The sequence below is a fragment of the Globicephala melas genome, chromosome 11 (genome assembly GCF_963455315.2).
Source record: "Globicephala melas chromosome 11, mGloMel1.2, whole genome shotgun sequence".
Classification (NCBI taxonomy): domain Eukaryota; kingdom Metazoa; phylum Chordata; class Mammalia; order Artiodactyla; family Delphinidae; genus Globicephala; species Globicephala melas.
In genome coordinates this window covers 65279499-65292261 of record NC_083324.2, presented here as the reverse complement: position 1 = coordinate 65292261, position 12763 = coordinate 65279499, and the positions used below count along the sequence as shown (strand labels likewise).

At 44.7% G+C, this 12763-nt stretch overlaps 1 protein-coding gene across 2 annotated transcripts in view; it reads right to left on the bottom strand.

Annotated features, from left to right (window-relative positions):
• MAPK14 (mitogen-activated protein kinase 14) overlaps nucleotides 1-8475 on the bottom strand; it is a 72401-nt gene extending 63926 nt beyond the window's left edge. Inside the window, exon 1 of one of the 2 annotated variants that reach the window (XM_030870946.3) lies at nucleotides 7910-8475. In XM_030870946.3, the coding sequence (XP_030726806.1) occupies nucleotides 7910-8025 (116 nt within the window). In that variant the 5' untranslated portion in view covers nucleotides 8026-8475. The remainder of the gene's footprint in view (nucleotides 1-7909) is intronic. The other variant, XM_030870947.3, reaches the window with a different exon arrangement.
• Between the last annotated feature and the right edge of the window lie 4288 nt (nucleotides 8476-12763).

Sequence of the window (12763 nt, the reverse complement as noted above, 5' to 3'; positions counted from 1 at the left end):
GGACACTTACTCTCATTGCCCCTTTCCTCCCCTAAACCACAGCCTCCCTGAGCCCTTGGCAGATCAAAAGTAGAAGTTCTGACCTCTTGCGGGCACATGCTGATGTCATCGCTTTCTAGTTCTGAATCAGATGGAAAGGTCTCTCTGACACAGATTTCAAACACACATCCTTGCAAAAAGTTGCCCTAGATGTAAAAAGTGACCAGTACGTCACTAGATTCAAGAGAGACACAGAAAAACCTAAAAGAAGATTTCAAGGGACACATTAGAAATATAAAGGTAGATTTGAGATGGCAACTTAAGCTGAAAGAATGCAGAAAAGAAAAGCTACTGAGGACTTACAAAGCAATCTCTGAGAAAGCAACATAAATGTGTCCCTTCCAGACTGATATTTTCAAAAGCAGGAACCCTTCCTGCTTTTTTGTTTTTTCAGTCTTTATAAACAGAATACCTACTACAGTGCCTAGCACTGGCCATGCTGAATTAATGAATTTAAGAAAACAAAGAAGAAATTGGTTCAGATTTTTTTTTTGCATAATGATGTGTGATGCCTACACTCTGGACCGTAAGCTTGGTAAAGCAACCGATGCATACTTGCAGGTAGACTGACAGTAAGACACACACACTCACATACCTTCCGTCGTGTCACAGGCGTAGTGACAATGCCACCAAGGCCTAAGAGGAGAAGGTTTTGAGGAAAACAAGGAAATCTGAAACATCATTCAAGGTAACAGAAGTCAAAATGTTCAGGGTATAAAGTTACTCAGACAGCAGGCCTAGACAAAATAAACACTTGTTCTATTACCTTTTTGTTTTGTTGTCATGGGAATCTGTGTTTAGGAACACTTATTTTCTGCAACTAGATGATAGAGCAGTAAAAGGGGGATGGCTTTCATAAAAGAGAGAAACCTGTATCTATAAAGGCAGAAAAGTAAATAAATCCTATGGGTTTTTGTACAGTGACATGTGTGGAATCTGTCAATCTATAAGATTTATTCAAGTTAACAGAGAAGTCATTGCGGGCTCCTAGCCAAAACATTATTAACAGGTAACAATAATCCAACCTCTACTAAAATTATTGTGATGGGGGCAAGGCAGAGGAATGTAAAGCAGATACAGGGCCAAATAAAACAGAAAATAAATGAGATCTTAAAAGTTGAAAGAAGGTAAAAATGACTTTTTAAAAATAATCCAATAGTAAGAAAAAACCTAGAAGCCCAAAGAAGTTAGAAAACATTCAACCTGCCAGCAGGCTAATCTTCTTTTGTCAGAAGTCTAGAGCTAATCTCTTTGCTCCCTCCCTTTTGGCAACAGAAACCTGAAAAGTGAAGTTAAGCTCCACATGTTATTTAAAGAGCTGGACTGGAATACCCTGCATTTCTAGGGCCCACCAAAAGTACTGGCTCTGGTACACTGAGCCTTCCTGGAATGAGAGTTGTTGAATACACATCAGGGCTGTACACCAATTCATCTGACTCCCCCACTCTACCCTAAACTACAGTTAGCACCTCTAAATGGGTGAGGAACAGAAATGAAAAAACAGGGACCCCAGAGCAGAGTGATCTGTTAAAACACACGTTAGATCATGTCTCCCCTCTGGTTATAACCCTCCATGGTCTCCCGTCTCAGAGTAAAAGGCACAATTCTTACAAAGGCAAATAAGACCCTTTATGATCCCAGCACCTCTGTAGCCCCTCCACTCGCTTCCCCTACTACTATTTGGCCCCTGGTTCATTCAGTTCGAGCCATACTGGTCTTCCAGCTATGCTAGAGAATGAGGCCTTTGCCTCAGGGCATGTGCTGATCCCTCAACACGGAATTGTTCTTCCCTCCCCATTCAGGCCCAACCAGTGTACTACATCACTTCCTTCAGGTCGTTGCTCAATTGTCACTTTATCACTGAGGTCTACCCTGCTTAAAAGTGCAACACAGCCATCCCAGTATTCCCTCTCTTTTCCTTACTTTATTCCCCCATAGTATTTATCACCTGACACGTTATAAGTTTTAATTTTTTGTTTATTGTCTACTTTTATTCCCCTGCCCTTAGAATATAGTTTTTTTGGGTTTTTTTTTTTTTGCAGTACGCAGGCCTCTCACTGTTGTGGCCTCTCCCATTGCAGAGCACAGGCTCTGGACGCGCAGGCTCAGCGGCCATGGCTCACGGGCCTAGCCGCTCTGTGGCATGTGGGATCCTCCCAGACCGGGGCACGAACCCGTGTCCCCTGCATCGGCAGGTGGACTCTCAACCACTGCGCCACCAGGGAAGCCCAGAATATAGTTTCTTATGGGCAGAAATTTTTGTCTGTTTTGCTCATACTCTAGCACCTAAAGAGTGACCCACGCATAACAGGTGCTCAAAGTATCGGTATAACAAAGTCCTGGCCTCAAGGAGATTAGCATGAACCCATCCTCTTCTCCTTATAAGACTCCAAAGTTAGATCCTGTGCCCTGTAAGACTCCAAAGTTAGATATATCCATTTGTCCAAGGCCAAAACTTAGGGATCATTCTACACCCCTCTCTCTTCTGTACTTTCTCCCCCACGTTCAGCCTAGGAGCCAAGCCCAGAATCCATTTGTCAAAAGTGCAGAATTTACAGGCCACCATCTACTTCCTCCCTAGAATAAATTATTAAAAGGCTAAAATGCTGGGAAACTGGTTAATTTTATAAATCCTTAACAGACATGTACTGAACTTACAGAAGGACTATGCAAAGACAACTACTTCTAAGACTAAAAGCTTCATTTATTTAAAAAATTTTTTTTTCAAGTTTAAAGAGGTTTTATTTGTCCTGAAGAAACCCGTGCATCACTTCCAAGTACATGGCAACCATGAAATGATATTCCTAGGTTCCAGAGTCAGGGGAAGCCACTTTATAATGAGGTTTTTTTGAGCTCTATAGTAATTATATCTCTTGGATAGAAACAAATCAATACCAAATTTCACAGTAAAGAGCAAAAGTCCAGTGTATTTTCAAAGGCCTAGAGAGGCAGTTATTTCTATTTATATCCTATACTATACTTACATAACAGAAGCACATACAGAGAATCTCAACTTTCCAAAATGTGCACAGAAGAATTTCAAGCCAAGGGGATTCATAAATTCAGGAATTAACTAGTTGCACTGATGATCCTTTGGGAAAAAATGTAATCTGGGCAATAAGTCCATTTTTGGTCTATCAATTCTGAGGAAGAGATATGACTTTAATAAGTCATTACCTCAGATTAGCTAGGCTGACATTGGTGGGATTGGTTAGTCATAGTTCTACTATTTCAAGTGACCCAGCAACCCCTTTCTTCACAAAAGGAGGGAGGGGAGAGGCAAACAGCACAAGAGAAGGTGCCACCACACAATCTTAGCAGTCTACAAGTACAGGAAAGAATTCTAAAGTGTTGAAACCCCAGAACCAAATCCAAAGTAGCACTGACAAGTATGCCATTCCTTTAAGAAGTCCAGCTCCTCATCTATACAACTGGGTTAATAATACCAGCCTTCACAGAGCCAGTGAAAACTGAATAACAATGCTTTGAAATGCAAATACATTATGAAGTGTAAAATCCCATAAAAATGTCAGTTAATACTAAAGTGAGAGGGATCTAGCACAGTGACTTCTTCCACCTTTGAATCCTAAGCCCCAGGGTCTCAGCACCATCTGCACTATTGCCCATGAAAGGCAAAGTCAATGCAGATCATCTCTGAGGCTGATTTAGAGGGAAATCAAAAGCATAGTCCTCAGTATCAAGAAATTAAACTGGCAGAACTGAAAAGCCAGAGGTTCAGGATATCCTTATTTTAAAATGGGAGCCAGTGGAAAGGTTTCAGTGGAAAATGGAATCCGATAAATAAAGGATGACTTTATAGCCAACCTGATTGAACTCTTTCTTAAAAGTCTGTATCAATAATGCAAATATTTGCCATTGTGTTTAACTATTTATTGGTTGGCACTGGTAACATGCAGACAATCACCTTGCTTTTGGTTACAAAGGAAAGCAAATGGGAAGCAAGATCAGCATGGGCCTATTATCACCACTAGGAAAATAAACGGCACACCCCTCTCACTCATTAGGAGCCAAGAAAGTCACCTTTGCATACTCAATAATGACGTGCTTTTATTTATTCGTGCCCTGGCTCATGCTAAAAAAAGGAAAAGATTTAAAATGGTGAAGGGCCATTAATACTAAAAAAATTTAGCTTCACTTTTTTTTCTAATAAATTTTTCTTTTACTATTTATTTTTGGCTATGTTGGGTCTTCGTTGCTGCGCACAGGCTTTCTCTAGTTGCAGTGAGTGGAGGCTACTCTTTGTTGCAGTGCGCGGGCTTCTCATTGCGGTGGCTTCTCTTGTTGTGGAACATGGGCTCTAGGTGCACGGGCTTCAGTAGTTGTAGCACGCGGGCTCCGTAGTTGTGGCTCGCGGGCTCTAGAGCGCAGGCTCAGTAGTTGTGGTGCAAGGGCTTAGTTGCTCCGTGGCATGTGGGATCTTCCTGAACCAGGGCTCGAACCCATGTCTCCTGCATTGGCAGGCGGAGTCTTAACCACTGCGCCACCAGGGAAGTCCTTCACTTATTTTTATTAGTTATTTACACACAATCTTGTTCCACAAAGCATTTAGGAAGTTGGATTTGATTTCTTAGTAAATTTTGCCATCCTTTTATCAAAAGTTTTGTTATACACTTTATATACTGATGATAAACATAAAATGCACAGCACAATGCCTGGAACATAGAACACAATCCATAAATGTAGTTATTATTTGCATCAGGCTATAAACCCTATCAGGGAATGGACTGTCTTAGTCTGTCTTGCTTAACACTCTAGCTCAAGAAACCTAGCCTGCTATCTGGTCCATAGCTGGTACTCAATAAATATTGTTTAATAAATGATTGAATATGATTTAAGAATAATTCTCAACACTCACCTATTTTATGGTACCAGTGCCCCACCTCCTGTAATCAGAGGCAAGTGTCTGGAAAACCCATACACCAGAGGAAAGGCATTTAAGTTCCTGTTTATATTTCCTTAAACTCACCACAAAGCTCCTCCCCCTCCTTCTGTCCCCAAACCACAAAATCAATGCTGTGCAACAATGTATTCTTCAAAAATCTTGCTTCATTTCCCCTCACAGACAACAAAGTTCCTTAAAATTGCAAGACTTAGTTTAGTTCCTTTTACCCCTTAAAAAGGAAAGGCATATTTGTAAAACCCTATCAATTCCCAAATTTCTAGTCTGATTCCTTGATCTTTAATTCACGGTTGGTTATCACTCAGGTTGCTACATACTTGCTTTACTATATATATTCAGTACAAATTAAAATACTGAAAATTGGCTTAATATTTAAAAAAAATTTTTTTAAGTTTCACATCAAAGTGTATCACACTTCAGAGCAATCAAATTAGGAAACTGACACAGATTATTTCAGTGACATTGCATTCCTTGAAATACTTTCAGAGATTCTTTTTTGGAACAGACTTCAGATCTAGTTCTACAAGTCACACAGGAAATTCTGTGTCATTACTTTATGGTTACAACTTCTATCTGACCTAAAACAGTATCATCAACCTGGCTACCTAATCTTTTTCACCAGACTTCAGTCCAATTTTCTAAATTATTTCAGATTCAATTTGATTTTGTCATTTCCTAAAATTAAATCTGCTCTCAAGAAAATGAAGATAGTGAAAAATAACACAGGCTCCAAAGTGGATTCTAAGAGAAGTTAAAAAAAAAGTTTTCTGCCACACCTGAAAGTTGCTAATTGAAAGAACAACTTCAAATAACTACTCTGAATGAGATAACACTTGTACATCTAAATTCTGATACTTTCAATCCAAAATCAGTTACATTTGTTTATGGTCAACTGTCACATAATATCAGTTATTTTTCTCCACCAATATGCTATAGGTTACATCTTAAATACCCTTAGCAGAACTGCCTCCATGGAAAGACACACAAGAAACTTAACAGTGGTTGTCTCTGAGGAAAGGAATAGCACAATTGGAGAACAAGAAAGGAAAGGCAACTTTTCGCTATCTTTTTATACCTTCTGAATTTTATACAATGTGAATGTATCACCTACTTTTAAAAACCTGTTTAACAAAATTACTTCCAAGTGTCAGATATTGATGGTTTCTAAAAGCCAGAAAAGTACAGTACTAAAAAAACATGGAGTTCATTTTAATGGCACTTCGACGTAAATCTGGATCTCCAGAGCTAAGGCAGAGCTATTCACACCAACGTAGGGAAACCTTGCAAGGAATTCTTTTCAAGTCCACTAAACTCCCCATAGTTGAGCTGTTCTGCTGTATCACTCCTTAAGGTTTAAACATTATTGGAAACAAAAACTCGGTACCACAAAAATTAATGTGTCAATTCAAGAATGAAAAATGGAGGTAAACTAATGAGCTATTAAAGGAGCAATGATCCAAACACATCTTCGAAAATTAGCAAATCAACAGCACACTATAAAAATGGAAAAAAGATGTCAAGCATAGTGCCATCAGCAACATAACTCAAACAGCCTGAACCAGAAAATGCAATATGATCTGTTGCTGGACACAATTGCACAATCTCAATTACCCAGAAGATTCTATAAACCGGAAATTCATGCTGGGGCTTTAAGAAACACAGGAATTATATTTAAAGATTAACAAGTCCAAAAGCCTGGAATTTGTGGCGAAACAAGAAAATAATTTTGTAGACCTCTCTTCAAATGATGCATGCACAGGAATTACATGAATTAGCTTCAGATCAGGAGGTCTCAAATTTCGGTACATCTAAAATATAGTGTTTAAAGCCTTGAAAGTTAGAAAAGTTTAGTGAAATATTTCAGGTCTGAACATTTTACAGTATCATTTAATTGAAAACACATTCACAGTGTGAATTAAAGCTGCAAAGTGTCTCTTCCTTCCTTTGCTATATATTCCATATCCATATCGTGTACCTCAGGCTCTAAGTGTAGATAAGTTCCCTGCAAACTCTCAAAGGGACTTTAAAAACACAGTATTTCGCAAGAATTATCGCAATTAAAAAATATTTACAATACCTCCCAGCATTGTTAATAACTTTTTGATCTTGAGGGCGTGCATCGGATCTGAATCTCACTTGCTCCAAAGGAGAAAACTGTTTTGTCAAACAATACTTAAACGAGCAGTGGTATGTGACTAATCAGTGAGGCCGCCAGTTTCTCAAGCTGCAGTGTGTTTGCAGGCACTACCACCCACCCCCCACTCTGCGAAAAGGAAATACGCTTTCAACTGAATCGGAAACACACCACACTAAAGCTGGCACAAGACTCACCGAGATAAAGTCGGTATTTTAAGCTCTATGGATAGCTACTAATTCAGGTGCGAATTCAAAAAGAACGCTTCTCAAAATGGGATTTCGACAGAGGTTTGCAAAAAAGCCCGCACTGAACGCCCTTCGTCCTCAGTTTTGTTCAGATGACGGCAGTCTCCCGGTCGAGCTTTGCCCTTCTGTTTCTCCAGGCAGCTCCCCGGGCTTGTCTGCTCCGAGGGCAGGCTCCGGCGCCCAAGGTGGGCACATCTCGGGAGAGAGTCCTTCTGCTCGATGCCAGCTGGGAGACCCCCAAAGAGGGCCCTCCTGTTCCTGTCCCCAAAGCAGCAACCCCCCAAGAAGGGAATGCGCAGGGTGCGAGCCAGGGCCGGGCTCCAACACCATCACCCACCGCCCATCGTGGACCTGCGTCCTACACACAGCTGACCACCTATGTGGGTGTGCAGGGTGAGGGGTGCAAGGGGTACAGGGAGAGAAGGACAGGGAGAGAAGGGGCAAGGATGCCCTCCCCCAAGGAAAATTCCTACCGCTTGGTGCATTGCTGAGCCGTGGGGGCAGGCCTGGCTCTGGGGCATAAAGGGTCACCCAGCCCACCGAGGCCCCGAGCCCGGTGACACTCACCACACGGAGCCATAGGCGCCGGAGCCCACCGGGGACAGGTTTTGGTAACGCTCGGGCACCTCCCAGATTGTCTTGTTCAGCTCCTGCCGGTAGAACGTGGGCCTCTCCTGAGACATCTTCCAGCGGTGGCCGCGGGGCGAGGAGGTGGCCCTGCGGGGCCCCGCCTGCGCCCGCACCCGCTTCCCCGACCTCGTCGCCCGGCCGGACGGGCGGAGGACCCTGCGCTGGCCGCCCGCGCAGGTGTGAGTGCCGCGAGCCAGACGACTCCCGCGCGCGCGGCCCCTGTCAGCCGCAGCGGCTGGACGCTCCTCCGCGACGGGGGTGAGCCCTGCTAAGGGCAGGGGCACGCTCAGGGGCTCAAGGCTGCGCCCGCCAGGTTCTCGCTGCACCCTCTCCAGACCAGGCCGACTCCCGGCTGCACCGCGGGACTACGGCTCCAGCTGCAGCGACCGCGGAGGTTCCAGTGGTCGCCGTTCCACAGCCTGCGAACAGGAGCCTCCCGCCGTACTCTCGCGAGAACAGCTCCGGGGCCTCTCTGCGAGCCGAGATTTTACCCAATATGGAACCTGCCCAAGGGAGGGGGTTGATGAGAGGAGAGGATGGGAGGAGCAATTCTCGCGAGAAGAGAACAACAGCTGGCCACCAGAGGTAGGAACTCCCAGGGACTGCTCTTCTGAAGGGCGCCAAGGCGGACCCGAGAAGGAGGGGATAAGCAGACAACACATGCCGCGTGCGCCCCGCCGTGGTCGGCGGGGCAAACGCCTGGCTCCCAGGTGGAAAGCGACATTGACAAACAAGGTGTCGGGAAAAGAGCCAAAAGACCTTTGAACTGCGGGTAGTCACCAGCAGCCAGCCGAGTACCTGCTCAGCAGAACCCCCAATTTCCAAGAAATACTTGCATAATAAAAAGGAAGGTTCCGGCCAGAAAGCCGTTGCAGTCCCATCTGCTCAAGGACATACACGGCTTACTCTTCGGAATTCTGACGAAATCTGTCCCAAAGGTAAATATTAGCCCTGCATTAAGGTTGAGGTTTTCCACCCAAACTCTTCTAGTAGTTCTCAAACTTTTATGTGTAGAAGAATCACCTTGAGAGTTTAAAAATGCATATTCCCAGGATCCACAGTGAGTTTAGTTGGAGAGGTCCGTGATGCGCACCAAGAACGTGTATTTTTACAATACGCCCCAGGTAATTCAGATTCAGGAAAGTCCCTGGTATCTCCCTTTGAGAAATATTTCTAAACCATTACCCTGAAGGTTTGAAACTGATTCCTACCTTGAAGAGCTTCCAGTGAAGAGGATTTTAAGAATTTTAATCATGCCTCTCAGAGTAAGAACAGTGCAGAGAGTAGTCTTCCGGCAGTGTCATATTGGGCAAGTCAATTGACATTTCTCAGACCTTAGTTCCAGTTTATGCAAAGAGAATTCCTGCCCCACATTCCCACCTGAAAGGTGAACAAGATAATAAATGTGAATGGGCAAGGTATTCTAACCCCATACCTTGCCACCACTGTTAACCTATTCCTACGCTAAAGCTTGTAACAATAGGCAGAATTGGACCCTATCTTATTCTTAGTCGTTTCTTTTAGAAATAACTAGATTCAAGCCAGGACAATTCTCATCACTATCCATGATTATTCTCTTTTGTGTATGCATCCCTTGGAGTGCTCAGACTTTGCCTATCTTGTTCCAGCATCTAGCACAGTGCCTAGAACATAAAAGGTACTTCATAAATATTTGTTGAACAAATTATGAACAATGACCATGATCTCAATTTAGGAGGCGGTGCAGGATTCTCAGTTCTCCTCAAAGAAAACCGAAATAAAACCCCAAACCAGGGTCATGGGTGATTTGTGGAAAGCTTTCTTTGGATTCAATGTGACTTAGCCTGGAATGTGACTCTTGCCTACGAAGACATGTTGCTTAAAAATGTTCCAAGGGACTTCCCTGGTGACACAGGCACGTTAATCCGCCTGCCAATGCAGGGGAGACGGGTTTGAGCCCTGGTCCGGGAAGATCCCACATGCCGCGGAGCAACTAAGCCCATGTGCCACAACTACTGGGCCCACGCTCTAAGGCCTGAGAGCCACAACTACGGAAGCCTGTGCTCCTAGAGCCATGCTCCGCAAGAAGAGCAGCCACCACAATGAGAAGCTGCACACCTAGAGCCCGTGCTCCGCATCAAAGGGTAGTCCCCACTCGCTGCAACTAGAGAAAGCCCGCGCACAGCAGCAAAGACCCAACACACCCAAAAATAAAAATAAAGAAATAAATTAATAAAAAATAAAAATGTTCCAATTCAACCTGCAGGGTAGGGAGCTTTCTAAGAAGTATCAGAGGTTGAAGGAGGAAGTGAGAGCAAAAATGCAACTGTAAAGATATGAGGGGTGGGAGTGGGGAATCAAGGTGATGAGTGCAAGGATACAAGGGAGGAAACCTGGAAGTAGGAATTCTAAGAAATTCATATATTTATCCAACAAATTGGAATGATGAAGTGAGAGTGACCAAAAGGGTAAAGATGAGCAATACATTCACTCATTCAACAAATATGTATTGAATGCATCCTAGGTACCCGGCAGTTCTGATGGAAAAGTGATTAAAAAGCAGAGAGTTGCTGCCTATGTGGAGCTTACAGTGAACAGCAGGGCAATCATTCAATTATTCAACACAAATTTATTGTGCACTTACTAGGTCTATCACATTGCTTTAGGCACCAATGATACAGCAGTTAATGAACGAGAAAAATCCCTGCCCTTTTGGGGATGAGACAAATTACAAAAAGGGATAGGTAAAGTGAACAATATATTAGACACTAATACAGGAATCAAGCAAGTGTAAAACTGCAACTGAGCCAAGCAGGAATACAAGGCACAGTGAGAGGCAGTGATTGGTATTGAGCCTCACAAGGAGGTTAAGGGGGATTAGGGGCGGGGAGCAGAGCAGGAGACCTGGGCAGCAGTGTCCTTCAGTGGAAGAAGCCAAGCTTGTGGGGCTGAGAATTAAGGTTGGAGACCTCGGTGACCCTCTAGCCTCCAGTTTCCTCCCGCGTCTTCTCTTCCCACAGGGTCGTCGGGAGACTCAAGTGAATTACTGTACGTGAAGTGCGGGGCGCGAGGCCTGGCATCAAGGAGGCCCTCAATCAAGAGTCGTCGAGAGCGGAGGGCTGGGTGACACAGGTAACCGCGGCGCAGCTGGGCCTCTCCCCGCTCCCCACCCCGGCTGCCCAGGCTCCGCTTCCTCGCCCCGCTCTTGTCCCCCGCCCGCCAGAACGCCCGCGGGTTCGGACGCAACGGCTCGGGAACCGCCGGCGTCCGCGTCCACAGCGCCGCCCGCCTGGCCGGAGCTGCTTCCGGCTCCAGCGCCCGCCCTCCCGCCGCAGCCCGGGAACCAGGTGAGCCGAGGAAGGAGGGGAGCCGCTGCCGGAGCCGCCCGGGGCCGCGGGCTGCAGGTGGTGGCGGCGGTGCCCCGGCCCGGACGTCGGGTGCGAAGGACCAGCCCCTCGTTACACTCGGAAGTCCCTGGGCGAGGCCCGCGGCCGTCGCCGCAGGGCTAGGCACGTCGCGGCCGCTCAGTCAGTGTTTGGGGAATGAATGAGTGACAGCCGTCCCTGGGAGCTTCTCTCTCTTACGTGTCGGCTCTACTTGTGAAAGGCCGCGTGGAACAGCAGTGAGGAGAGATGGTGTGTGCGTTTGGCAAGTTGAATCCTTCCACACTCGTGGGTCTCAGTTGTCAGAAGCGCCAGAACTGGTCTACTCCATGAGCCTCACCTGACTCCCCCATCCGCCTCCTCCTGAGGCCTGACTGCCCAGACGCTCTTCCTCCTTTAATACTTCACTGCTTTTGTTCATCTTGTTCCTTCTGACTGAGCCCCCACTTCCACCTCTCTTGGCCCCTTTCTTTTCCTGTTAAGTTCTGTTTATGTATGTGTCCCTCTGCGAAGCCTTCTCCAACATCCCCACCCCAATAATGAGTTTCTCTCCAGCACAGCCCTTTACTAATACTCTCACCAGTTCACATTAAAGGTAGTTGTCGGTGTGTTCCCACCATCCCCAGCCACTAGACCGAGTGACTGAAAGATACTGAAAGCAATGCTCTTTGCTTGTGCCTTTTCTTTTTCCACATACATTCCCCCTTAAAAGCATAACATAAAAGCATAACAGGCAAAGGGCTGTTGTTTCTGATGGAATTACAAATATTTTTTTTGAAATTCTGGAAGTGAATTTTACCTTCCCATGATTGTAGAGCACATATGAAAGATGACCATATGAGAGGATAGTCTTGAAACTAAACTAAGGTTCAGGATTTCACATCTGTTGGGTTAATAGTCAGAAAACTGGGCTGTATTTAAATATTTTATTCTTGGCTTTTAAAGTACTTTCAACACATTATGTAAAAGAATCAATCGATGGCTGGATGGATAGGGGTAGTATGGGGGAAAGAGCTAGGTCAAAAGTACCCATGTTAACAGTATGCCCAAAACTAGCACTGAATGACTGAATAAAGATAATTAGCTATATTTACAGTGGTCTTCATATTTCATTGTGTATCAGAATCATCTGGAGGGCTTCTTAAAATAGACTGCTGCCACATCCTCAGAATTTCTGATTAATTTTGTCTTGCTAGTTGGGCCTGAGAATTTGCATTTTCAACAAGTTGCCGGATGCTGCTGATGTTGTTTGTGGGACCAAGTGTGGGCTACAGAGATTAATTTCTATTAGTTAGTAGTGAATCCAGATGTCCCAAACTATGTCACATTTGTAGAATATGAAAATAAAACCTTAAGTTGTTCAGACCATGGCCCACCCACCTAAATATTTTGTCTGATGGCAGGAAGCATCAGGGAATTGTAGGAGTCA